This window comes from Arvicanthis niloticus, chromosome 5 (genome assembly GCF_011762505.2).
Source record: "Arvicanthis niloticus isolate mArvNil1 chromosome 5, mArvNil1.pat.X, whole genome shotgun sequence".
NCBI classification, from domain to species: domain Eukaryota; kingdom Metazoa; phylum Chordata; class Mammalia; order Rodentia; family Muridae; genus Arvicanthis; species Arvicanthis niloticus.
In genome coordinates, this window is record NC_047662.1 from 365,688 (window position 1) to 390,491 (window position 24,804).

The 24,804-nt window shown below is 47.8% G+C and overlaps 3 protein-coding genes across 13 annotated transcripts; 2 read left to right on the forward strand and 1 right to left on the reverse strand.

Moving 5' to 3' along the window:
* The first annotated feature begins 71 nt into the window (after positions 1 to 71).
* On the forward strand, positions 72 to 3,667 carry Pusl1 (pseudouridine synthase like 1). 5 transcript variants are annotated; one of them, XM_034501688.2, is made up of 8 exons: positions 72 to 283; positions 515 to 572; positions 706 to 893; positions 1,046 to 1,195; positions 1,276 to 1,446; positions 2,726 to 2,849; positions 2,920 to 3,082; positions 3,359 to 3,667. In XM_034501688.2, the coding sequence occupies exons 1-8, from the start codon at positions 207 to 209 to the stop codon at positions 3,418 to 3,420; spliced, it is 993 nt and encodes a 330-aa protein (XP_034357579.1). In that variant the 5' UTR covers positions 72 to 206; the 3' UTR covers positions 3,421 to 3,667. The 5 variants fall into 5 exon arrangements, with proteins under 5 accessions (XP_034357579.1, XP_034357581.1, XP_034357582.1 ...); XM_034501690.2 differs by having other exon boundaries at positions 2,920 to 3,013; XM_034501689.2 differs by having other exon boundaries at positions 122 to 283; positions 2,795 to 2,849.
* Ints11 (integrator complex subunit 11) lies at positions 3,655 to 19,664 on the reverse strand. 6 transcript variants are annotated; one of them, XM_076933565.1, is made up of 18 exons: positions 19,540 to 19,664; positions 17,016 to 17,155; positions 16,654 to 16,751; positions 16,111 to 16,184; positions 14,042 to 14,270; positions 7,114 to 7,212; positions 7,001 to 7,035; positions 6,633 to 6,771; positions 6,202 to 6,266; positions 5,518 to 5,707; positions 5,310 to 5,393; positions 4,981 to 5,070; positions 4,735 to 4,897; positions 4,540 to 4,647; positions 4,396 to 4,457; positions 4,176 to 4,318; positions 3,975 to 4,104; positions 3,655 to 3,880 (listed from the first exon to the last, which is right to left on the reverse strand). In XM_076933565.1, exons 2-18 carry the CDS (start codon positions 17,140 to 17,142, stop codon positions 3,815 to 3,817), a joined length of 1,902 nt encoding a protein of 633 aa, XP_076789680.1. In that variant the 5' UTR covers positions 17,143 to 17,155; positions 19,540 to 19,664; the 3' UTR covers positions 3,655 to 3,814. The 6 variants fall into 6 exon arrangements, with proteins under 6 accessions (XP_076789680.1, XP_076789681.1, XP_076789679.1 ...); XM_076933566.1 differs by having other exon boundaries at positions 19,550 to 19,637; XM_076933564.1 differs by lacking the exon at positions 19,540 to 19,664 and adding an exon at positions 19,331 to 19,347.
* Positions 19,233 to 23,440, forward strand: Cptp (ceramide-1-phosphate transfer protein). 2 transcript variants are annotated; one of them, XM_034501693.2, is made up of 3 exons: positions 19,233 to 19,511; positions 21,329 to 21,553; positions 21,787 to 23,440. In XM_034501693.2, exons 2-3 carry the CDS (start codon positions 21,432 to 21,434, stop codon positions 22,313 to 22,315), a joined length of 651 nt encoding a protein of 216 aa, XP_034357584.1. In that variant the 5' UTR covers positions 19,233 to 19,511; positions 21,329 to 21,431; the 3' UTR covers positions 22,316 to 23,440. The 2 variants fall into 2 exon arrangements, with proteins under 2 accessions (XP_034357584.1, XP_034357585.1); XM_034501694.2 differs by lacking the exon at positions 19,233 to 19,511 and adding an exon at positions 19,721 to 19,922.
* The last annotated feature ends 1,364 nt before the right edge of the window (positions 23,441 to 24,804 follow it).

The following is a 24,804-nucleotide window of genomic DNA, read 5'->3' on the forward strand; positions in this document are numbered from 1 at the left end:
ACCCGTCAACGCGCCCCTGTGAGGCAGAGGACAGTAAACATGGTCGGGTCCAGAAGACAGCACTTCGCATCCGCTCCCTAAGCTTGGTCCCGCCTCCGTCTCTCCATTCAGGCGGGGTGGGCCGAGGAAGTGCGCAGGCGCCGTCACAGCTGGGCAGGGTCGACCGCCGGCCACGTGCAACCGCCCCGCCCGCCAGCCGCTCAAATATGGGTTCCTGCGGGCCGGTGGGCTCGGTGCGTGCGCGCTACCTTGTGTTCTTCCAGTACTTGGGCACTGACTTCAAGTACGTTTTCCCGCTATAACCTCCGCTTTCTCCACTCGACCTCGCGGTTAAATCCGCGAGACGGCCAGGAGGGGCACGATCGACAGCCCCTGGGCGTTCGTTCTTGGGTGCAGAATTTTAGGAGCCTAGTAACACTGGCCTGGACGGAATGAACGCTCCTGGGGGCCGAGATCCCAGGCGGGACAGCTCCCACAGACGCTACAGATAATTCCTTCCTGTTTCTCTCTGCAGCGGAGTTGCGGCCGTGAGGGGTAATCATCGCGCTGTTGGGGTACTGAACTTCCTGGAGGTGAGCTGTTATCGATGACCGGTTTAGGGGGAAGAAGCAGTCGGCAGCTCCAATCCCTGCCCACACTCCTTGTATTGACTGTCCCACGGGCTTTGGCCATCGCTGTGGCAGCCTGCCTGTACTGTTCCCGCAGGAGGCTGCCAAGCGGCTGAAGTCTGTCAAGCCTGTCAGGTTCACTATCTCTAGCCGCACTGATGCCGGAGTGCATGCCCTGAGCAACGCAGCGCACCTGGACATACAGCGTCGCCCAGGCCAGACACCTTTCTCCCCGGAGATCGTGACTAAGGCCCTCAACACCCACCTGAAGCACCCGGCCATTCGGTGAGCCCGGGAATTTTGTATGGTTCTGGTTTGTTTTGTCTTTTACTGTTGCACCCCACACCCCACTGTGGTGGGTGGCTGAGATTTCCAGAGCGCTACGTGGACAGGTGGGCAGACTCATTCCTGGGATGAGCCAGATCTGCTTGCCACAGTGTACTGAAGGCCTTCCGAGTGCCCAACGACTTCCACGCTCGCCACGCAGCTACCTCCAGAACCTACCTATACCGTCTGGCCACAGGCTGCTGCAGGCCTAATCAACTGCCTGTGTTTGAACAAAATGTATGCTGGGCTCTGCAGACAGAGTGAGTGAGCTAAGAAAGAGAAGAAAATGGCTCACCATCCATTTGGCTGGACCCTTCTGAATGCTCATTTGGCTCTGCAGGTACCTGGATATGGCTGCCATGCAGGAGGCTGCCCAGCATCTCCTCGGGACACATGATTTTAGTGCCTTCCAGTCTGCTGGCAGCCCAGTAACAAATGCTGTACGCACACTACGCAGGGTCTCTGTGTCTCCTGGTCCAGCCAGTCCATTTGTCCTCCCCCAGGAGAGCAGGTGAGGAGACTAGCCTTTCACTATGCCAAACTAGAGGCCACCAGGGTTAAATTCTCATAATACCCCAATAAAAGTAAGATGAGGGGATCCGTCCCATATACAGTCACCAAACCAAGACGCTATTGTGGATGCAAAGAAGTGCATGCTGACAGGAGCCTAATGTAGCTGTCTCTTGAGGCTCTGCCAGAGCCTGACAAATACAGAGGCAGATGCTTGCAGCCAACCACTGGACTGAGCATGTGGTCCCCAATGGGGTCCCCAATAGAGGAGTTAGAGAAAGGACTGAAGGAGCTAAAGGGGTTTGCAACCCCATAGGAAGAACAGTATCAACCAACCAGATCCCCCAGAGATCCCAGGGACTAAACCACCAAGGGTACACATGGAAGGACCCATGCCTCCAGCTGCATATGTAGCAGAGGATGGCCTTGTCGGGCATTAATTGGTCCTATGAAGGCTCGATGCCCCGGTGTAGGGGAATTCAAGGGCGGGGAGGCAGAAGTGGGTGGGTGAGGGAACACCCTCATAGAAGCAGGGGAAGGGGGATGGGATAGGGGGCTTTGGGGATTGGGATAGGGACCAGGAAAGGGGATAACATTTGAAATGTAAATAAAGAAAATATCCAATTAAAAAAAGAAGAAAAAGTGGGATGATGTTAAACTGGTATATTGCACATCCATTGGGCCTAGAGGGTGGAATGTGCTGGCCACTTAGAAAAGGTTGTATCTTCTTCCTGTTGGGTGGGGTCCCTTTCAGGCTGGGGAGCACAGGGTAGAAAATGTTTCCTTTCTGAGGCCCTTAGCTCTTTGTAGCAGATAGGTTCTGGCAGTCACTTAAAAGATTTCACTGGAGCTAAGTAGTTCATTCCACTTTGACAGTGTTAAGTTCTCTGCTTTAAGCACTTCCTAGTGGGCTTCCCACCAGAAACCACATCACATCTGGAACAAGCTCTAAGGGGAAAGGGGACTTTGGTGTGACCATACACAAGAGCACAAGGGTAAGGTTCCACCTTGATAGGTGGGCTGGCTGTGTCCTGCTTCGCCACATATACTATAGTCCTGACACATGAAGAAGGCCCCAAACAGTTGCTATTTCCTGTGCACAGACTAACCAATGCTCCGTTATATATAATTGTTTTCTTTTATGGTATATATATATATAGACTCCAGAAGCCATGCAAAACTCGCTCCCCCTCTGGAACTGGTGGTCAACTAGGCAAGAACCCACCCTGGATGGATGGATAAACCTTTAAACCAGCATTTAAATCTTTGTCTTGTTTGAGGCCACATGGTGAGCGAGGTTGGCTGTGGCTGCCCTGTAGCTTGGATCTCAAAGCTGTCTGTGTTCCTAGGAGGCTGCAGTTTTGGACCTTGGAGTTTGAAAGCCAGTCTTTCCTTTATCGACAGGTAGGCTATCTTCACCTTCCCAGGATGGGCTCAGGTAGACACCTGTAACAACCTGAGCTCTCTGCTGCAGGTGCGGAGGATGACGGCTGTGCTGGTGGCGGTGGGGCTAGGGACTCTGGCACCCACACAAGTGAAAGTGATTCTGGAGAGTCAAGATCCCTTGGGCAAGTATCAGGCTCGAGTTGCCCCAGCCCATGGCCTGTTCTTGAAGTCAGTGCTATATAACAACTTTGGTAAGAGGGGATGGGATTGGAAAGAGTCTTTCCCAAAGCTGGGTCCTCACTGAAGGGAGGGGACTTTTGGAAGCAGTCAAATCCCCCATTATACCAGATGAGAATCCAAGCACCTAGTGGGGAAGCCAATGGCAGTGGGAGAAAGGACTTCAGTTAGGGATCAGTGATCCCCATGGTGCATGTAGTAAGTGGTCCAAGGGTCAGATTTTAGGGATACGTGGGGTCTCTGGATGAACTATAGTAGGAGTTCTACTTTGACCGAGGGTCTGTCCATAGGTCATCCTGAACCTGTCCTACATCCTGAACCGTATGGCGTCCAGAGTGTGGAAACCAGCTGACAGTACACAGTGGAAATGAAGCCACACAGCACACGGGCTATCAACCTCGTCCAACATTTACTGTGCTCGGCAGAGATCAATCTACAGCTATGCAGGGCTCTGGCAGTTCTGCATGCCTTCCAGCAGTTCCCATGGACATCCCTTTGTCACTAAGGGACCAGCATGGGGTACCAGGCAGTCAAAAGCTGTAAGAACCCAAGATTTCTGGGAGCAAGGGAGTAGGAATAAAAGGCATGAAGAACAAAAAGGCCTCTTTATTACTTTAGCCAGCCTATGACTCTGATCTTATACCTAGGACAGAGTCTGTGACCCAGTTAACTGTCTTCACCCGCCTCTCAAAGCCGAAGCCCTGGTCCTCCTGCTGGGAAAATAGCACAAGAGTGATGGATACATGTCAGCTGGGAGCCTGGGGAAGGCCATTTTTGAGTAATGCTGTGAGAAAGCTTCCCAGCTCCTCATCCTGTAAGAAAGGGAACCACAGTTAAACACTACAGACAACACAGTATCAAGGAAGTGAGGTCTCCAGGAACACTAGTGATGCCCATCCTCCTTACCTGGTAAGTCCAGGAGACCAATAGCACCTTGGTACCAGGGTCCTCCGAGTGGGCAGCAGCTTGGATAAGAATGGACTCCACAGTCACAGAACCATCAGGGAGATGCTGTACACAGTGGTCCTTGAGGGTGCTAAGGAGAGGCATAGTGAGAGACCCTTGCCTCACCCTGCTTGTAGGGAGTGGGACAAGGCCAGGGCGCACCTCTTAAGATGGCTGTACACACGTAGGGCTGTTTCTTGTTCTTTGCGTGTGTCCTGCAGGTGCACACGACAGGTGAAGCGCAGCTGGTGCTCCGCTAGGCCCAACTCCTTGAGGGCTTGCTCTGAGGATACCAGCCGGAAACTCTGTGGGGCAAAGGCAAACAGGTCACAGAAAGTAATGAATGCAATCTGTACCCCACCACTATTGTTGATACACTTACACTGTCTTTCATAATTAGGGTGCCATGTAAAAGCCTAGGTTTTTTGGCTTCAGGCAACAGTCCTGTGGGGAATGGAATAACACATCAACACAAGCCACCAGTTACCTACCTCCCTTGACCCATGCCCCAGTCTGCCCTTCATACCCTGCACCATCTCCCGCTTCAGCAGTCCCAGGGAGATGCCCACTGGGATGCTGGGGCTTGTGGGCAGCGTCACTGTCTCACCATTGGCTGGCATGTAGCAGTTGACCCCTGAGGAAAGTAATACAGAGCCTCAGTCTAGGCTGCCAGCCTTGTCTGCACCACCCCATGGATGTTCCCTGCCCACCAGCTGCCTACGGAATTCCTGCTCAATCTTCTGCCTCAGGAACTCCATCTTCTTGGCCTCGCCATGCACCAGCAGCACACTTTCTGGCTCTGCTTGTCCCACCAGTTGCATGATGCCCTTGGCATCAGCATGGGCACTGAATGACATGTATTCCACTTGCATCTTTACCTCCAGCTGTGGCATCACAAGATGTAAGCAGGGTTAGCAGCAGCAAGAGCTTGGAAGGCTTGCTGAACCCAGGACAGGGAGGCACTCACCATCTGACGCCCCTCCATTTCCAGTTTCCGCTGCCCACTAAGGATCTTGTGGCCTACAGTGCCTTGCACACAGTAGCCAGGCATGATGACCTGCAAGCAGAAGTGAGGTCCAACTGTTTGGCCTCCAACGATAGACACTGCCTCCTGGAACAAACTCTAACATGAATTCTCAGGGGGAGCTAACCACTGTGACAGTTGCTCAGTCTCGGCTGCTGGTGGCATTATAGGGTCAGGGCACAAAGTTCAAGGGCCAGTTCTTCTGTACTCCAGTTCCCTAAAGCTGTAAGGGACCCCCTTAACCACCTTGGGAATTGGTCCCAAACCCTCACCATGTTCTTCTCATTTCCTGCCCATTTTCGGAAGATCTGCAGGGATTGGCCAGCATGCAGCATCCCAGGTGTGGCAAACACAACCTGCACAGTTGAAAAGGGTCAGAAAAGTAGACCTTACCTAGGGCTGCAGTAAGCACCACACCTTTGACCAGCAGAACCCCACGCGGAGGCCAGACGTAGAGAAGCTGCAGTGCCAGGGCCTTACCATGGGACCTGGGTTGTCAGCAAATGTCCGGTCAAAGGCTTTTATGTGCTTAAACTCAAACATGTTCCTCTGGACAAATGTCTTCCGGATCTTCTGGTTGGTCCAGGTGATGAAGAGCTTGTAGTAGTGGTTGGCCTTCTCTGTCAGGCCCGTAGAGAAGTAGATGGGCACTTTCAGGTTCATGCGCTCCCTGTGTGTCCACCAACCCAGTCAGTATGTGGAGGCCAGAGTTAGCCTGCAACATGTAGCCCTATGCCCTCTACTGCACAGCTTAGTAGCTATGGTCAGGGCTGAGTCCAATGTACCTTGAACTGAACCCTTTGTTGTCTCTACCCTGATGTCCACTAGGCCAGACCTTGAAACCTATGAAACATGGAAGATGAGTTCCCCAGAACTCATGTGAGGAGGCTCAGTGTTCATATGGTAAACCACATGAACCACATGTTGGCCAATATAGCCAGCAGATGATGGCTCAAGTGCGATGATGTCCCAACAGATACACAGTTCCACCCAAGACAGCAGAGCTAGTGGTACTGTATACCATAGAGCACCCAGTGGTAGTCAATGGTGCCTTAACTTCTTAACAGTTCCACTGTGCCTGGTAGTATGAGAGACTTACTCTCCTACATGGAGGCTGTTCCATCCTTTTCTGCCTGCCTGTGGAATTTTCCTGTTTGTACCTACCAGAAGGTCTCCAGCAGGATGCAGAGTTCTTGTGCTCGGCCCAGCGCAAACACAGGGATCAGCACCTGGGGGTAGGTGAAGCTGGTTCAGGTAGGAGCTACTGGCCACACTAACGTTCCCTGAACACATCAGATAGCAAGATACTTTTTGCCCCCTTGCTAGCAAGTTAAATGATGACATTGCAAAAGAAGAGCCAGACATCTACGAACCACAGATTTGGGTGTATACCAGCTACATGTAGAGACAGCAGAAACTGTGGGAGGCTCTTGAACAGCCCTTCATAGGATGCAAGCATAAGAGAATGGAAGACTCTAGTGCCAAACAAACAATAACCCCCGTACCCAGAGACCGACAACAGCAAAGCCTGCCAGGAGGCCTACAGAGTGTAGCCAAAGTAGGCGCTTACCCCAACGCCTGCCTACAATCAATACCTTTCCACCACGTTCCACAGTTTCATGAACTTTCTTTAGGAAATCTCTTTCTCTGCAGCGTTTGGAATCTCGGATGGTTGTGGCATATGTGGACTCTGTGATGAGCAAGTTGGGGCGACACTTGTCAATCCATGCAGCCCTAGGACAGAGGTAGGAATAGGGATGATGGATTGCTCATGACTACAGAACTGAAAATGGCAAAGTGGATGTTAGCCCCTGGCACAAGCTCCTATGTCAGAAGAGACAACAGGGAAGATGAGCCTGTAGCCCAGACTTCCTTACTGCATGGGAGTACTTACATGCCCACCATGCCTCTTAGAGCAATCAAGTCCTGGGACGCCCCCATGGTGAGACACAGTCATACTTACCCCAAATGCCGGTCTGGAGTCATGTTATAATCACCCTGGCAAAGAAAACTGCAATAAGAAAGTTGTCTTTCTACCTCCCAGCAATTTCACTGAAGCCAAATACTTCCACTGACCGTGTAGACCACAGACTCTGAGCCCACTTTAATCTGGAACATGGCTGCCCCCAGAACATGGCCTGCATAGTATGCCTTGATTTCCAGTTCATCATCCACCTGCAGAAGAAAGAATGCTCTTAGGCCTGCAGGGCAGGAAGGCAGCAGGAAGTAGGTGACTACCTTAACCCTGTCCAGTCAATTCCTGTTTCTCAGAAGCTGTCTACAATAAAAATAAAACCGGGTTAAGTATCAAAGGAACTAGAAGCCACACTTCTAGACTGGACTAAGAATACAAATAAACCCCAAACACTACAAAAAAATTGTAAAACTATAGGAACCCAAATTAAGAATTCAACAGATGAAGCTAGGTATGGTGGTACCAGCCTGTAATCCCAGCATTCTGGAAGCTAGGCAGGAGGATCACTTATGAGTTCAAGGCTAGCCTGAACTACATAGTGAAATCCTACCAAAAAAAAAAAAAAAAAAAAGCAAGAGCTAACTATCTCAGTTCTTGAGTTCTTGGAAGGCTGAGGCAGGACAGTAGAGTGTTTGAAGCCAGCCTGGGCTGTGCAATGAGACTCTCCCTCAAGCAAATTTTTTTTCTTAAATCCAGTATGAAATATAACACAAAATGGATGATAGAAGGCTACAGTGAAAAGACCTAATGTTAAACTACTCAGAGCCCCAGGAACATAGGCAGGAAGAATTAAAGACCTTAGACTCCATACTAACCCAAAAGTAAACTAAGGTCCCTCATAGCACAGCCTGTCAAGGCCAAAGAGAAAGCAGCCTAAACAAGGAACAGAGGGTATTCCAAATAATATAGGTAACTATGATTCTGGAATTGTGCATCTCATGAAAAGTGATCATGGAAGAGCTTCAAAGAAGACAAGCCCACAGGAGGCAAAGGAAAGGGGCTATGTTGTAGGCATGTTCTTTGGAATTGGGAATTTCCCTCCAAATTGAAACATCTGCCTCTGGAAGGACAGGGAGGCCCAGAGTCTTGGGTGATAAATAAGTGGTAAATGAAAGAGCACATTCTAGAAGAACAAAAGCTTGGAAGATTCTTCAGAGTCCCCACCAACAGTATAAAAGGGAATAGTTGACGGGGTTAGATACTCTAACCAGCCAAACTGTGGGAAGAAATCAGGTGAGAAATGATCTGACTGTGGAGTGTTGAGAGCTAGACAGAGGCCATGATGAGAGGAACAAAAGGGACTAGTTCTGGGTCCTTGCACAGGGACAGACTAGGTAAGGCCCAGTCTGTGGCTGGGATGTGAGGCCTTAAAGAAGTTAAAGTTTCAGTTCCTGGGAACTTGGGTTCCCCCTCCCCACCCCACCCCCATGACAATGCACCAAGACTGCTGTGTGTTCAGTCTATCATGCTTTTGTGTCCCTTAGTGCAAGAGTGCTCGATTAGCTTCCTGCTGACTTCCTCCAATTATATGATAATTTCTGCTAACTCTATCCTGGAAATAGTATAAGATGCTGTACTTCTGGATAAACTTGCTTGGCATAAAACAGCTTATGGAAGAGCTCCAGAGTCCAAACTTTCCTACCTCCTTATCTTCTGATTTCCTGATACTCTCTCTCAGGACCTTGTCACTGAAGAACGGTCTGCTGGTTGGTGGAGCTGCCTCCAAGCAAGGAAGTTTCACATATGTTCTGGTAATGCTGCTATTTTTGAGTTATCCCTGTTCCTTGAAAGTAACCCCTCACCCATACTTGTTAGTAGCCACAATAAAAAATTCTCAGTGAGGGCTGGAGAGCTGGCTCAGTGGTTAAGAGCACTGACTGCTCTTCCAGAGGTCCTGAGTTCAATTCCCAGCAACCACATGGTGGCTCACAACCATCTGTAATGGGATCCGATGCCCTCTTCTGGTGTGTCTGAAGATAGCTATAGCGTACTCACATACATAAGTACTTATATACATAAATAAATCTTTTAAAAAAATTCTCATTGAATAAATAAACTGAACATTGGGGCGTTGTTTTATTGTGGCCCCTTTTCTAGGGTGTGTGGTTGTAGTAGGAATTCTAATAGAATCATCATATTTAGGGTAAACACTGGAATGAACAGTTATTTTCTAGAAGTACTCAGACTTTGAAGAATCTCTGGATAACAGTGACTTTTTTCTGAAGGAGCTTGGCAGCCTTTGCATGACTTTGGTCACAAGATCATCCTGGCACACCTGGAACATCTTCCATTAGTGGGTACTGCAAACAGTGCACAACAAGGACTAAGGTTGCAGGGTGTGATGTTTTCCTTCAGGAGCTTTGGTATGAGGAACTTGTTTTACCCCCAAAAAATGACTTTTATTTAACAATCAATAAATATGCTTTTGTGTGGTGGTTTGAACATTTAGGCCAGAGGCTGGATCTCCCTGCAGCCAGCGAGTCCTAAATTCATCTTGAGTGGCTCTCTTTCTTTGGTAATGCTGAGTAACTCAGAACACCAACATAGAAAGGTATGTTGTGTTTCTCCAGGAATGTCTGCCATACAAAGGCTGGTAAGAGGAATGTCTCCCAGAGTGTGTAAGATTCCTGTAACATGCAGTCTTCTACAGGTCAGAGCACATGGGAGTCTGATACTCCGTGGGTTCTTCTTTTCCCACCCTTTATCTTCCTGGTTCACCCCCTATCACTAGATAGGAGAAAGAAGGAGAGAGGAGGGTGGGAAAGAAAGAGAGGGGGAAGCAGAGAGAGAGGGAGGGATGGGGAGGGAGAAAGGGGGAGAGACAGAGAGAAAGAGACAGTGAATCTAATTTCTTTCTTGTTCCTTCTTTGAGGACAACTACTAACAGACCACAACCAACCCCCTGAATGACCACCAAACCTGCCTTTGAACTTCTTGAACTTCTGAGAAGTTCCCAGAATTCCAAATGTCACACAATCACAAAAACTATCTGCAGCTGGCAAAAACATGCCTCTGCTAGAGCATGAGGCAAACCATAGCTGCTGCAGACAGTCTGAAGCAGCCCTAGATCACCACACCTGGAATTAAAACATAATCTTATAATATTTCTGTGTTTCTTTTTTTTTTTTTAAAGATTTATTTATTTATGTTTATGCATATGAATACACTGTAGCTATCTTTGGACATACCAGAAGAGGGTATCAGATCCCATTACAGATGGTTGTGAGCCACCATGTGGTTGCTGGGAATTGAACTCAGGACCTCTGGAAGAGCAGTCAGTGCTCTTAACCTCTGAGCCATCTCTCCAGGCCCCCTGTGTTTCTTAAAGAAACCAAAATTCCAGGATTCTCACTACATTTTCCTCACTTTGTTTTAAGCCATTAATTGTGCTGTGTATAGAGGGAAATTATAAACAGAGACATTTGAAATAAGCACTTTCAGGCCAGTGGCCAAGGTTTTCAGGAGACTTCTCTGCTCAATTCTAATCTTTATCAGTTTTAACCATATCCACAGCTTCTCATTTCCTGTGGAAATATAAATAAATCCACATCCCCAATACAAAACTTTCATTGGCTTCCATTCTAATGTCAACATATCCTTATAGTTTATAGCATGATTTAATTTCAGTTTCTTCTATAACCCAGTGTCTCAGCTACTGCTGTTCCTTTCTCGTTAATATTCAGAATATTTAAGGTTACCTGAGCACTTTTAGTCTATCCCAAAGGACTTCATTCTTCCTTCTTGTTTTATAAGCGTTTAAGATGAGATTAGATTGTTCTACAAGTGCTTGTCCTGTAGGATTGTGCGATATACCCATAATGGGCTTTATACTCTTAATACACACAATGAATTGCTTCATCTTACTGGAGATATATGCAGGGGCACTGTCAGTCTTAATTTGTACAGGTATCTCCATAACTGCTATTACTTCCAGTAAATGTAATTCCAGTAATTACAGAATCAGCCTTCTCAGAACTCAAAGCAGTTGCCCATTGAAATCCTGAATATGTATCAATGGTATGGTGTATTTAGTTTTCCAATTCTGCAAAATGAAACACATCCATCTGCCATATTTCATTTCTTTTAGTATCCCTAGGGTTACCTCCTGCAGGTAATGGAATTTGGTTACCCACAGAACAAACAAGACATTTTCTTATAATTTCCTTGGCTTGTTTCTAGGTGATAACATTTTTTTTCTTTAAACCTTTACTGTTAACTGTTGGGGTACACTGTGTGAAGGTGTGTCTCTGTATATTCAGTTGTTAATTCTGTACTGGCAGAGAGCTAAATACTAGCAGATACAGATACTGTTATTTCTATGGCCCATCACCTGTCTCATATTGTGTAAATAATTCTTCCTTCCTCATCTGCATAATGCAACCTAGAATTGTATCTGACTGGCTTTAATAAAGAGCTGACAGTCTATTGACTGGGCAGGAAGTGGAAGGTGGGACTTCCAGACAGATGTTCATGGTCTGTGTGGCCCAGTAAAACCTCTGTCCTCACTAGATTCCCAAGCAAACATCCTGGCAGTAGACCAGAAAAACAATGTATATACCTTTGGTCACTTTCTCTAAGACTGTCAGAAGAATCCTTACAACAAGATAACATAGACCACAGTGTTTCAGTAGGCAGAATAGAATAAGAATCAACCCAGCACCGGCGGTGGTGGCACACGCCTTTAATCCCAGCACTTGGGAGGCAGAGGCAGGCGGATTTCTGAGTTTGAGGCCAGCCTGGTCTACAGAGTGAGTTCCAGGACAGCCAAGGCTATACAGAGAAACCCTGTCTCAACAAACAAACAAACAAACAAACAAACAAGAGTATATAGTCGCCGGGCGGTGGTGGCGAATGCCTTTAATCCCAGCACTTGGGAGGCAGAGGCAGGCAGATGTCTGAGTTCGAGGCCAGCCTGGTCTACAGAGTGAGGTCCAGGACAGCCAGGGCTACACAGAGAAACCCTGTCTCAAAAAACAAAAAACAAACAAACAAACAAAAAGAGTATATAGTCACTAAGAAAAGGAAAAGAAAGGAATTTTAAGAAACAATGAGAAAAAAAAAAGCAAGACAAACAATAAAAGTATATACAAATCCAGTGATCTTAGTTAACCAGGTTAAATTCAAAACAAACAGACAAAAAAGCCATATATCTCCTAAAAGATCCACATTTCAAAATACTGTCTGTGGCTGGGCATGGTGGCACACGCCTTTAATTGCAGCACTCAGGAGGCAGAGGCAGGCAGATCTATGAGTGTGAGGCCAGGCTGGTCTACAAAACTAGTTCCAGAATACCTGGGGGGCTTTACACAGAGAAACCAGTCCCCCAAAAAACAAGCAAACAAAGATATGGGTGGGCTGAAGAGATGGCTCAGCAGTGAAGAGCACTTACTGCTCTTCTAGAGGATCCAGGTTCAGTTCCCGGCACCCTACAGCAGCTCAAAAATGTCAGTAACTCCACTTCCAAAGGACTGAACACCCTCTCACATATATACATTCAGGTTCACACACATAAGTAACTTTTGAGACAGGACCCCCACTATGTAAATGCCTCAGGCCAACCAAGTGCTAGGATTAATGGCATGTACCACCATGCTCAGCACTAAAATATATCTTTAAAAAAAAAAAAAAAAAAAAGTACCATGTGGGCTGAGAGCAAGTGATTATGGATGCTCGTGCTGAAATGAGACATCTGTACCACATTCCCTTCTCCCAAGGCTCAGGGAACATTGAAGAAGAGGAGAGAAGAGTGTAAGAGCCACAGACAGGGAAGAGGACTGTGAAATGTGTTTCTGCACAGGGCATGGTTGCTGCACTCACAGCAACTGTGATCATCTGCCCAGGATGTGGACCTGACAACCGAGATTCCAACAGGGTAACGTTAGGGAGCGGCTCACAAGGCCCTGCTGTGGGCTGGGGATCTACTGGCAAATGACAGCTGCTGGGGGAAACAGGGTCACTTTTCTTACCATGTTTCAGTTAATGTCTCCAACTCCATGGACATACGAACTGTACTCAACGGGGGTTTTAACATAAAGTTGGATTCGGGATGTGTTTGGGAGGGTTTGGGGGGAAATATAATCAAACATATATATTATGTTTTAACAAAACATAAATAAAATAGTATTACATAAATGGTTTGAAATTAAAAAAAAAAAAAAAGACACATCATTTAAGTTTTGGGGTTGGAGAGGTGGCTCAGTGGCTAAAAGTACTCACTGCTCTTTCAAAGGTCTTGAGTTCAATTACCAGCACTCACATGGCAGGTTACAACTGTCTGATGCTGTCTTCTGGTGTGCAGATGTACATGCAGACAAAGTACCCATATACATAAAATACATAAATAAATAAATCTTTTTTAAAAAATAAAAATTTAAAAACTAGCCAGGCAGTGCACACCTTTAATCCCATTACGTGGGACACAGAGGCTGGTGAATCTATGTGAGTTCAAGGCCAGTCTACAGACAGAGTCTTAAGACAGCCAGGGCTACACTGTGAATCTCTGTCTCAAAATCAAACAAAACATTTAAAAACTAAAAGTGTATATGGTGATAGTAACATATAAAGCAAAACAAAGACTTTAATGGGAGACAGACATACTTTCTGGGGACTCTGTTAAATTTAAGCAGTCACTTGGCTATTTAAAACCCTTCATTCCTCTCTTGACCCATATACTATCACAGCCTCTTACTGGGTACTCACCCAGACTGGTCAGTCTTGTCTCTGCCTCCTTACCACATAATAGACTATGATGCATATACCTCAGATCTCTCCCTTGGGAGGGAAGAAGGCGGCCTGGATTATAGACTACTGCTTGGGCAGAGCCAGGTGGAAAACAGTCTTGATTACATAGGTATGCGCACACATACAGACACACTACATATATTCTCCCAGGCTAAATGCTAAATGTGACTGGACACTATTGTTTCTTGGTGACTCCACAGTGCTAGACATAAGAGTGAGATGAGGTGGCCTGAGACCAAGACCCCAGGGACTTCCAGACTATGTGCAGAGTGGGGCAGGGACCCTGACCTGAACTGTCTGGTGCAGATGGACGGCCACCACCTTCTTCATACAGTCTTTGATCATCTGAGAAGTGAAGAAATTGGCTTCGCCCTTCTTGTCCACTGCGATCTTGCGGTAGTCTTCCAACAGGATGGGGCAGATGGCCTGGGTAGGATGGGTCATATAGATGGGTCCATCGTAGCCCACCATTTCACTGAAGTAGGGGAGCGCCCCACAGTGATCCAGGTGGAAGTGGCTGGGGGAAGGTAACACTAGTCAGCCTGGGACCACCCTCTTCCAGCCCATCCATCCCACTCAGCCCTATGCTCATGGTCCACTCATTTACCCAGGCCTAATGTGTATCATTGTCATAGGTACTAAAGAGTCAGAAATGAACAAATCACAAAAGCTACAGTCTTCCCAAGTGAACAGCCTAGATGCCTACCAATATGCAATTAATAATTAAACCTGAATCAGAACAGACAATAGTGGCACATACATGTAATTCAAACACTTGGAAGGTAGAGACAGGAGGATCAGGAGTTTAAGCCAGCCTGTACTACATGAGACTCTATCTACAAAAAAATGAAAAAGGAAAACGGAGTAGAGAGATATCTCAGAGGTTTAGAGCACTCATTCTCTTCGGTAGAGAATCCTGTCTCAGTTCATGAGTTCAGTTCCCATCACCTACATGATGATCTATGGGGATCCAAAGCCTTGGGCCTCCATGGGTACATATCCACACACAAACACGCATACATTAATTTTAAAATAAAAATGGGCTAGAGAGATGGCTCAGACGTTAAGAACACTGACTGCTCTTCTAGAGGACCTCGGCTCAATTGCCAGCATCCACATGGTCGCTGGCAATCATGTTACTCTAGTTCCAAAGACATCTGACGCCCTCTTCTGGCCTCTGGGGGTAATGAATGCAAGTGGTGCACAGAAATACATGCAGGCAAAACACCCATACACATAAAAGTAAATAAATCTCAAAAATAAAAATAAGATTTTTTAAAGGGCTAGGGATATGACTTAGTAGCTAATAGCACCTGCTGTTCTTGTAGAGAATACTGGTTCAGTTCCCAATATTTCCAGTTCCAGGGGATCCAGCACCCACTTCTAGCCTCCGTTGGCACCAGGCATGCATGTTTGCAGTACATTTACATACATGTAAACACTTATACACATAAAATAAAAATAAATAAGTCTTTTTAAAAAATCTTCAACATCCAGGTGTAGTGAAGCAGGCCTTTAATCCCAGCACTTGGGAGGCAGAAGCAGGATAGATCTCTGTGAGTTCAAAGCCAGCCTTATCTACAGAGAAAGTTCCAAGACAGGACAGACAAGGCTATACAAAGAAATCCTGTCTCAGAAGGAAAAAAAACAAAACAAAAAAACCAAACCAAGACAAACCACAAATGGATTGATGACTACAGAGGAATATTCTTTGACGCTGTCTATGGCCCCCCACAAACACCCCCACAAATACACGCAATCACACACCATCTGAGTCACATCTGAATCAGACAGTGGCAAGTTGGTGAGGAAATATAAGGCAGTCCAGAGAACACCATACCAGAAAAAGAACTATCTGTCAGGTAGTCAAGAAGTAGGAAGTCTTTCTGGTAGAACCAAGAGAGAACTGAGACAGCTCAGGCAAGGCCTAGGAATACCCTAAGCAGAAAGAATGGGGCCAGAGAAACCATAGCAGGCAGGGAGTGGGAGACACATGTCCAGAAGGGACCAAAATACTAGAGCCTGAGCTATGAGTACAGTGCTTATCCAGATGGGCTGCTTCAGGCCCGCAGGACCACTCTAGCTGACAGCAGCAGTCATCTAGGAGTCATCTAGGCTGGAGTAGCCCCGCACTTGGTACTAGCTACCTTGGCCAGGTCTCTACTTCCAGGGGCACCTGTTAGGCTTTAATTCATGACACTTGAGAGCACAGTCAATAGGTATAATCATCTTCCTGGCTCTGAGTGGATACTGACCATCCTCAAGAGTGACCCACAATGTAGCTTGGGTAACACACGTGGCCTCTGGCATCTATAACGGGGTACAAGGAAGGACCATCAAAAACATGACAAGCCTACCTGATGATTACACAGTCCAGAAAGTCAGTCAGACGGCCACTCTGGGTGATGTAAGAAAAGTCAGGAAAGCGCCTCTAATAAAGAGACAAGAGAAAAATTGGAATGCTGAAGGCTACCCAGGATCTCCTGTAAGCAAGACTGGTACGTCCCAGGTAGTAACCCCAGCAAAGGACCAGAGAACCCCTACACTGTGGGTGTCACCTAGGCCACTGCCTGTTTATAACCTCATGAAAAGGTCAAGCTACTAGCTGACCTCACAAACTACTATCTGAGCAAGTTCCTAAGCCAAAAGCGTCCAATCATGACCAGCTTCAAGAATCCTTAAGAGGCCCATCTCAGCTGAACCCTAATTTTTAAGTACTGTGTGCAGGGCCACTGGTACCCATACGGCATGAGTATAGCTGTCCAGGCGTGCTCCTACTGTCCACTTGCCCCATTTATCACCCAAAGCCCCAGGATTCACATGGCTAGATAGAAAGAACATGACTAGAAAGTAAGTTGTGGCCCTTGCTGTCCTCTGGACCACCCATCCACAGTACTCACATCATCATTGTAGCCCATATGCATTCCACAGTCCAACATGACATTCTTCCCCGAAATGGAGACCAAGATGCAGCTGCGGCCCACATCCTGGCCAGCCCCTACTCAAAGAGAAGGGCAAGTGAGAGACAAGGCCATGGTTCCTCCCTCTTTTCCCCAGCAGGTTAGGAAAATGCACAATGAGGAGACAAGGCACTACACTAGGGGCACGTGCCTTCCCTCACCATGCTTTCCTGCACATCTCAAAGGTGTAACAAATTGCTAGCAGAGAACTGAGCACTGGCTGTGGTTCCCAACACTGAACAGAAACAAGCCAGTGCTCTGTAGAACGTCACTGCTGTTTCCTCAGACCTTAGGCAAATTACCTGAGGCTGCAAACCAGAGGCTTTCTTCCCTGAGGTTTCTTCCTGAAGAGGCTGAGGCCTGGATCCTGAGTTCTAGTGTTGAGTAGTGCCAAACCCATGTGGCCTTAGGCCAGCCATAAAGAAACATGACTGGCCAATAACTGCAACACAGATGGCCCACTTTGGTCAGTAGGCAGCACATGCCCCATACCACTGAACCCCTAGCTCAGCCTTAATGGGAGTTCCTCCCATGCTCCGGACGACTAAGCAGCCAGCCATTCAGCCCAAGACACTGACCACACAGGATACAGCTATCTCCCCCATTCAGAGTCTGTTATCTCTCCTGGGATCTGGATCCCTAAGTAGACATGGCCCATGCCTCAACAGGAGTCTGAAAACAACAAACAGCCTTGTTGTCATCTTGAATCCAGTTTTCACCTGCCAACTGCAGGCACCAACCACTATCATCAGTATCACAAACATCATGGTGACCAGCCATGGCCCAGCTGCTTCAGCTGCTTTCCTTATGTAGCCAGCCACAATGGTTAAGGAGTCGTTGATCTCAGAGTCTTCTGCAGGCCTGCTGCTGTCCCCTCAAGATGTGTGCACCCTGAGAGAAAGCTTCTAGCATCCTTCCCCATAGTATCTTTTTTGTTGTTGTTGTTGTTGTTGTTGTTGTTGTTTTTTCGAGACAGGGTTTCTCTGTGTAGTCCTGGCTGTCCTGGAACTCACTCTGTAGACCAGGCCAGCCTTGAACTCAGAAATCCGCCTGCCTCTGCCTCCCAAGTGCTGGGATTAAAGGCGTACGCCACCACTGCCCGGCCCCCACAGTATCTTTAGCCCTGAAGCTGTGCTAGGACCTGAGGCCCTTAAAGTATTTATAGAAGGGAGAATGGCTGCACCTTTACAAGGGTTACCTGACATCATAGGCACCCATAATCACAGGACTACCAAGAACAATGCCAAAGTATACATTTTTGAATTACAAAGCCCAGTTCTTGGGCACTAGCAAATGTTCTTCCCAAGGAGACTTACAACTCCAGGAAAAAAGGACAAGGAGAAAAAACTGACAAGAAAGCAAAGGCTTGTCCATACTTCTCTACATAGCGCAGAACTACACCATAGGGGGGACAAGGCAATTAGACACAGAGAACATTACTCTGAGATTAAATAGCTGTGCCAAAAAATTTCAGAACTGTGACAGAAAACAAAACTTTCCCAGTGGGGGTAGGGGACGTTGAGGAGCCAGGTCAATGAATATGCTTGCTCTTGTAAGCTAGTTAGTTATTTAGACGAGATAGTGGAGGTAGTCAGTATGAGAAGTTGCTTCTGCTAAGGCCCTGTGATGCAGTGAGTTAAAGACTCCCAGTTCTAGCCAACATTTGGGAGGTTCTGAAACCCCAGATTTCAAACGGTTGTTTTCTCCTTCACAACCATACTATGCTATTGGGACTTTTAGAAGTCTAGATTTATGTTTTCTACGATGAACAAATATACTTTTAAAAGTTCGGGATAGACCAGACACAAAGACTGATCTGAGGGGTGATAGCAAGCAACCTCAACATGAGAAGCGCTAGGGGGAAGTGTGGGCAGAAGTGAGAAGGAAGCCCATACAGAGGAGTCTTGAAACAGCAGTCCAAATACAGGACGGAAAAGTCTCCAGGACGAACTCTGTGCTAGATTCAACACCTCTGACAGGCGACATCTGCTCAAGACTCATTTCACCTCACAACCACCTTAAGCAGCCGCGGTACAGAAGCTGGGTCTCCATAACTCAAATCGAGCTAGGACCAGGAATCAACCCCAAATCTCTTCGAGCCCTTGCCAGACAGAGAAAAGGAAGCAATAGCTCCTAAATGTTCTACTCTGGCTTCCGCTCCTTGGGACGAACAGTTGACAGAAGACTAAGGAGATGAAGAGACCCGCCCGACTAGCCGGACGCCGCAGAAGATGCTTAGGACTCGGACTCACCCAAGGGAGTGACCCTAATTTCAGGCATCGTCTGGAAGGCAGTCTCGAACCACGTTTCCACGGCTCGCGTGCACCGCCCGCAGGAAAGCCTTAGACCTTGCGCGCGATTAGACCTGATGCCCAGACACCGCGACACCTACACACTGCGCGCAGGCGCAACCGCCAACACACACACCTCCTCCTTCCGGTCCTTGCGCCGGAAACGCAGGCCGATATGTCGAGTTCTAATTGGATGACCAGCAACCAATTGGGATGGCGTGGCGGCGAAGGGCGGGGCAGGGGCTGGGCTTTGGGTTGCAGGTCAAGGTTTCTGCTCAACCGCAGGCTCCCAGCTTGGGGGAAAGCATGGGGATGGGGACCCTTACCTGACATGGATCAGGCAGCAGAGCCACGTCTCTGTAGACCACCGGAACGGACGGGCAAAGAATCATTTCCCACAGCCTAATTGTAGTTTTGATCAACCCTCCCCATCTCTGGCCTCTGCTGCATCTTTGCCCTCCGCGGGAGTAGAGACCACCACTCCCCCACCACCGGAACCCATCTCAGGTGAGATTTGCAGACTTGTCTGCATTACCCTGACTCACTGCTACGCCCAGGTGCATGTGCTGTGTGCCAGCTTGTGGACCTTCGGCCGGCTGTCCGTCCTGTTTAGCTTGATCTTCTGAGGGAGGGTTAGAGGTGTTCTGCATCACCTTCCGGGAGCTGGTGAGCTGCCCTCCCTTCCTGTTTTTTTCCGGGTTACCGCGGACAGTTCTAAGAGGCTACTTGGCTTCTGGCTCGGGCTCTGGGCAGGAAGGCCTAGCCGCAGGATTGTTAGGTGGCCAAAAATGAACTGTTGGGGGGCCATAGGACTATTTACCCACTGGACAGCAAACAGGCCCTGAGAGAAGGGTGTATTCTGGGCGTCGCCATCTTTCTGAGACCCAGGCAGAGCTGTCCCTGACACCTAAACATAAGGTGAGCCCATCTCCTAAGTCTGGAACTTTCGACGGGCACCCACCCAGTCCAACCCAGGGGGCTCTATCACCACTCTGGCAGCCTCAGTCATTGACCAGGGAGACATGCAGACCACACTCCCAGAGCTGAAGGACTGAGACATAGGACTGTGTGAAGCAAAGAAAAAACTTGCACATAGATGTTGCACACTGGATGGGGATGGGTTTTTGAAGCCCTATCGGTACAGAGGTTAAGTCAGGAATCCAGTACTAAGGGACACAAGAATCTCCAGAACTGTTGGTAAGTGTTGGGCATAAATGTAATGCAGCCACACCCCACAGGGTTGGACCTGGACACCAAGGCAAGGCTGTTAAGATAGCAGGAAAGTTAGGGGCTGGGTGCTTAGAGTTATCCATTCAATATGTGAGCACAAAAGGAACCTGATGGCATAAGCTTGTAGTTGTAGCTACTCAGAAGGCAGGAAGATTGAAAGTAAAAGGTCTTGCCTGACATGGTGGCACACACCTTTAATCACAGCACTTGGGAGACAGACACAAGCAGGCAGGTTTGGGTACAAGGCCATCCTCCTGATTTACAGAGTGAGCTCCAGGACAGCCAGGGCTAAGATATTCCCTGTCCAGCATACAAGAGGCCCTTAGGCTCAGTCCCCACTGAAAACAAACAAACAAAAAGTGTGGGGGCTCGGCTTGTGGAGTGACTGTAAAAATGCAAACAGAATCTAGAGCCCAGCCCTACCTTGAGGCCTTTATCCTAGACCACTTCCAAAATGTTCTTTGGAGCTAGTGGGAGGACTTGTAGCAATCCTTTGTGTGTGGTATGACCTTTGGTCCAGCTACCCTGTTTTTTGGGGACACATACCATTTCAACAACAGGAGTATCTGCCTGTCTGTCTAGCAGATGCCAACCCACAGCCTCTGCTTTAATTTGGGGATACACCCCTGAAAAAGGAAGTGAAAGCCTGTCTAGCCACCTCTCCCCCTTCCCCTTATGTGAGAATCACTTGTTATTTTAGAGTCCCTTTTTTTGTTTCAGTGCAACTTCCCATCAGAATGCTGGCCTGATACAGTGAGGTCCAGGTGTGGCCAGGATCCAGGACTTTAGAAACATTCCCCTAATGCATGAAACAGATGCTCTAGGAAGAGAAAAAAAAACAAAATGTAAGAAGCAACAGCAGATGCCAGCAGTGCAGCCATGGAGTGAGTCTCACATCAGGAACAGATTACTAGCATTAAGAGCAAGGAGCAGCAATGTCAGGGTCTGTGGGTATAGGATTCAAGGGCACAGCAGGGCCAAACTGGCTTGTGGAAAAGCTTGTGGTTCCTGGCATAGGCACTCAGGTAAAGGGATAGAAGTTCACCATGATTCTTAGAAGACGATTTTAGCACCGCATGCACTATTTCTTTCAGATCTTCTTCCCAATCACTTCCTGAGAAAATGAACCACAGAATGAGCTAACCCAGCATGATGACTACAAGTTCTGTGTGAAGCTATTTTGGCTTGTGTTGGAAGATGGATTACTCAGAGAGAGATTTCAACCTTAAAGTCGTCCTGGTCAGCTTCAAGCAGTGTCTCACTGATGAGGGAGAGGTGTTGCTGGACCACTACATTGACAGCTGGAAGGGGCTTGTCAGGTGTGTTTATTGGGGCTGCTGAAGGTAGCGGCTTTGCCGGCCAGAGTCCACATGGGACATATGCATCCCACATGGCATAGCAGGATGGGACCAGCTAGCAGACTATTTCCATCCAGCTTTCCTGCCCTTGCCACCAGACAGACAAGTGCTCTAGCAGGCTCAAGGTATCTTCCCTGTACTAGAGGATTGCTGGCAGTATGGGTCGAGCCTCAAATTTATACTTCCTTTCACAGGTTTCTGAACAGCCTGGGGGCTGTCTTCTCATTCATTTCCAAGGATGTGGTTTCAAAGCTGCAGATAATGGAGCATCTGAGAAGCGGCCCACAGTCTGAACACTACACTAGCTTGCAGTCCATGGTAGCCTACGAGGTGAGCAACAAGCTGTTGGACATAGATCGCCACTCCCGTCCACGACACCCTAACTCGGGCTGCCGGACTGTGCTGCGCCTACATCGTGCTCTGCACTGGCTACAGCTGTTCCTGGAAGGCCTGCGCACCAGCTCTGAGGATGCTCGTACCTCCACACTCTGCAGTGAGGCCTATAATGCCACACTGGCTGCCTATCACTCCTGGATAGTACGGCAAGCTGTCACTGTGGCCTTCTGTGCCTTGCCCTCACGCAAGGTCTTCCTTGAGGCCATGAATGTTGGGTCCTCTGAACAAGCAGTGGAGATGCTAGGAGAGGCCCTGCCCTTCATTGAGCATGTGTATGACATCTCCCAGAAGCTCTATGCTGAGCATTCTCTGCTAGACCTGCCCTAGTAGTGGTAACCATACTGTGTAGACTTCCTCTGCTCAGAACTGGATTTGGGCAACCTGGGACTACTCCCACAGCAGTGCTTTCTGGATCCCACTGTCACCCCTGACAGCTGAACGTGTTGAGAGCCACGGTCTGTGAAAGAAAGGTGATGGGCAGCTGAACAGAGAAAGGTGGGTGCTGGTCATCCTCTTGGTCCAGGATGAGACAGTTAAACTCCAGTTTTGCCCCCCACTTTAGTTATGTGTGTGTTCAGTCAGGCTTGATTGAAGTGCAGATGGCAGGTGGAGAAGATGGGGGCTGGGGGGTCATGTATCTGCAATAGCCCAAGGTTGCTCTACCTCTTGTGTAGAATCAGAAATGGTATTAGGACACAGGACCCTGGAGCTGTCTTCCCATAACCAACATGCCCAGCCATTGTGTATCCTGCGCCCATCTTGAGCCTCAGACATGGCACTGGTGCCAGGCAAACATTCCTGGACCTACATGCCTGGGGCCCCTTCATATTCTAAAAGATGTCCTCAGGTAAGATGAAGTTCCTCTGGCAGTGGCATGAGTACTAAAGGCTCTTTTCCTGCCCTTCATCTGCTTCCTTGTTAGTCTCTCTCCATACCAAACAGGGCCCTTGTCTCCTTGGAAATGGAAATTGTATGAAACCGATAGGTGATACTTCTCTAGGAAAGTCTGCCCTAGTCAGTACAGCTTGTTTCACAGCTTCTGTAGTCTAGTTCCATCAGCCTTCTGAAGGTGGCCTCTTACAGCACATGCACCCCCCGCCCCCAAGATTCTAAGACGTCAATATTAACTGGCCAAACCATACTTCTCTCTAGCCAGCCCTGCTGCTCTTGTTACTATGGTATCCAGGTGACTCAGGACATGACTCATGGAAGGGGCTAGGCCCCTTTGTCTGACAGATGGCCATACCCAGCATGGCTGATAACCAGTGTATAAGACCCTAAACTTTCTGAGTCTTAATGTTAAACCTTAGGAGAGTATCCTCAGCATAGCTGATGTGTGTAAATGCAAACTTTGGGGCATATCTCTTTCCTTAAGAACTGTGATATATGTAGTATTTCCAGCATAAATAAATTATACCTACATGATTGGGTATGGCATTCTGGGATGGGTCACAGGTGTGTCAGTTGCCTGATTATGTGGGGGACGAACATGGAAATACTCATATGGGTGGGGAGGGAACTAACCCTAGGGATAAGGCTGAAGCATGTGTCCCCAATCCTGAAGGCTCAAAGGGCAATATGAATCATGAAACATGTTCATCCAGTAGCCAGGACTGAAGGAGTTCCCATGTATCTGTCCTTGGTTTATCTTAATCACAGTTACACTATGAGGTCTGCGTTACCTCCATTTTGCAGGTGAGAAACACCTGAATCACCTACCTTGAAGGACTAAGTGGGGAAATAGGTCTGAAGATACCCAGGCACTGTGTGACAAAGCTGGAGAAAAACTAGAGCTGCTTTCTTCATGGCAACAACCTAGAGGGTACATTATGAGTGTTGTCTTCTTGGTACTCCACTGTATATACACCTCATCTTCTTGGGCTGTACATTGTCTGGCCATGCTTATACCCAGCTAAGAACTAAAAGCCACATAGTGCTTGCCAATGCTGAGACTGGCCAGAAAGTAAGACTACAATAGCTGATATGTGTGCCACACACAGATTCATGTGTACATGTGTGTTAAGTATGTGAACATGCTTTGTGGACATCCTCACAAAGTAGCAGGGAAATGCAGAGGTCATTTCCATAACTCCTGCTGGATGCCATAGGACATTGAGATTACCAGGGTACCCATTCCAGCAGGAGTTGTTTCCCCTATGTTTGGGTATCAGAAACCTGTTGTGTTAGCAATAGCTCCCTCACACCCAGATTAAGAGGGGGATGGCTTAGCTAGGGTTACTGTAATGAAACTATGACCAAAGAAACTTGGGGGGGTAAAAGGGTATATGGGTTACACTTCCATATCACTTCAATATCAAAGGAAGTCAGGATGGGAACTCAGAGTAGGAACTTGGTGGCAGGAGCTGATGTAAAGGTAATGCAGGGGTGCTGCTTACTGGCTTGCTCAGTCTGCTTCCTTTCTTAATAGAACACAAGACCACCAGCCCATGGATGGCACCACAATAGGACTGGGCCTTCCCCCATCAATGACTAATTTAAAAAATGCCCTACAGACAGATCTTATGGAGGCATTTTTCTCAGTTGAGGTTCAATCCTTTCAGATAACTCTAGATTATATCAAGTTGACATAAAACCAGAACAGGGAAAGAGGCTAAGAAGGAACTGTCGACTGCATACAGGCATACACCTGGCCCTAGCAGCTGCAGGAAGTTATTTGTTTATGGCCTTTGCTCATTTTCATGGACCAGCATGAGCACTCTGCAGAGAGAAAGAGATGTCCACATGCCTGCCAAGGCAGGAGTGCTTACACTGAAGATCAGCAGGGTGGCCTAGGAGCTCCACAGCTCCCAGGTGTC

Excerpts from the sequence above, each read along its gene's own strand:
- Cptp (XM_034501693.2), top strand. The coding sequence starts at position 21,432 with ATGGATTACTCAGAGAGAGATTTCAACCTTAAAGTCGTCCTGGTCAGC. Across the intron at positions 21,554-21,786 it reads AGCTGGAAGGGGCTTGTCAG|GTTTCTGAACAGCCTGGGGG; the intron begins GTGTGTTTATTG and ends TTCCTTTCACAG.
- Pusl1 (XM_034501688.2), top strand. The coding sequence starts at position 207 with ATGGGTTCCTGCGGGCCGGTGGGCTCGGTGCGTGCGCGCTACCTTGTG. Across the intron at positions 573-705 it reads GGGTACTGAACTTCCTGGAG|GAGGCTGCCAAGCGGCTGAA; the intron begins GTGAGCTGTTAT and ends CTGTTCCCGCAG. Across the intron at positions 894-1,045 it reads CTGAAGCACCCGGCCATTCG|TGTACTGAAGGCCTTCCGAG; the intron begins GTGAGCCCGGGA and ends TGCTTGCCACAG.
- Ints11 (XM_076933565.1), bottom strand. The coding sequence starts at position 17,142 with ATGTTTCTTTATGGCTGGCCTAAGGCCACATGGGTTTGGCACTACTCA. Across the intron at positions 7,036-7,113 it reads CAGAGTCTGTGGTCTACACG|GGTGATTATAACATGACTCC; the intron begins GTCAGTGGAAGT and ends TTTCTTTGCCAG. Across the intron at positions 5,071-5,309 it reads CAGGAAATGAGAAGAACATG|GTCATCATGCCTGGCTACTG; the intron begins GTGAGGGTTTGG and ends TTCTGCTTGCAG.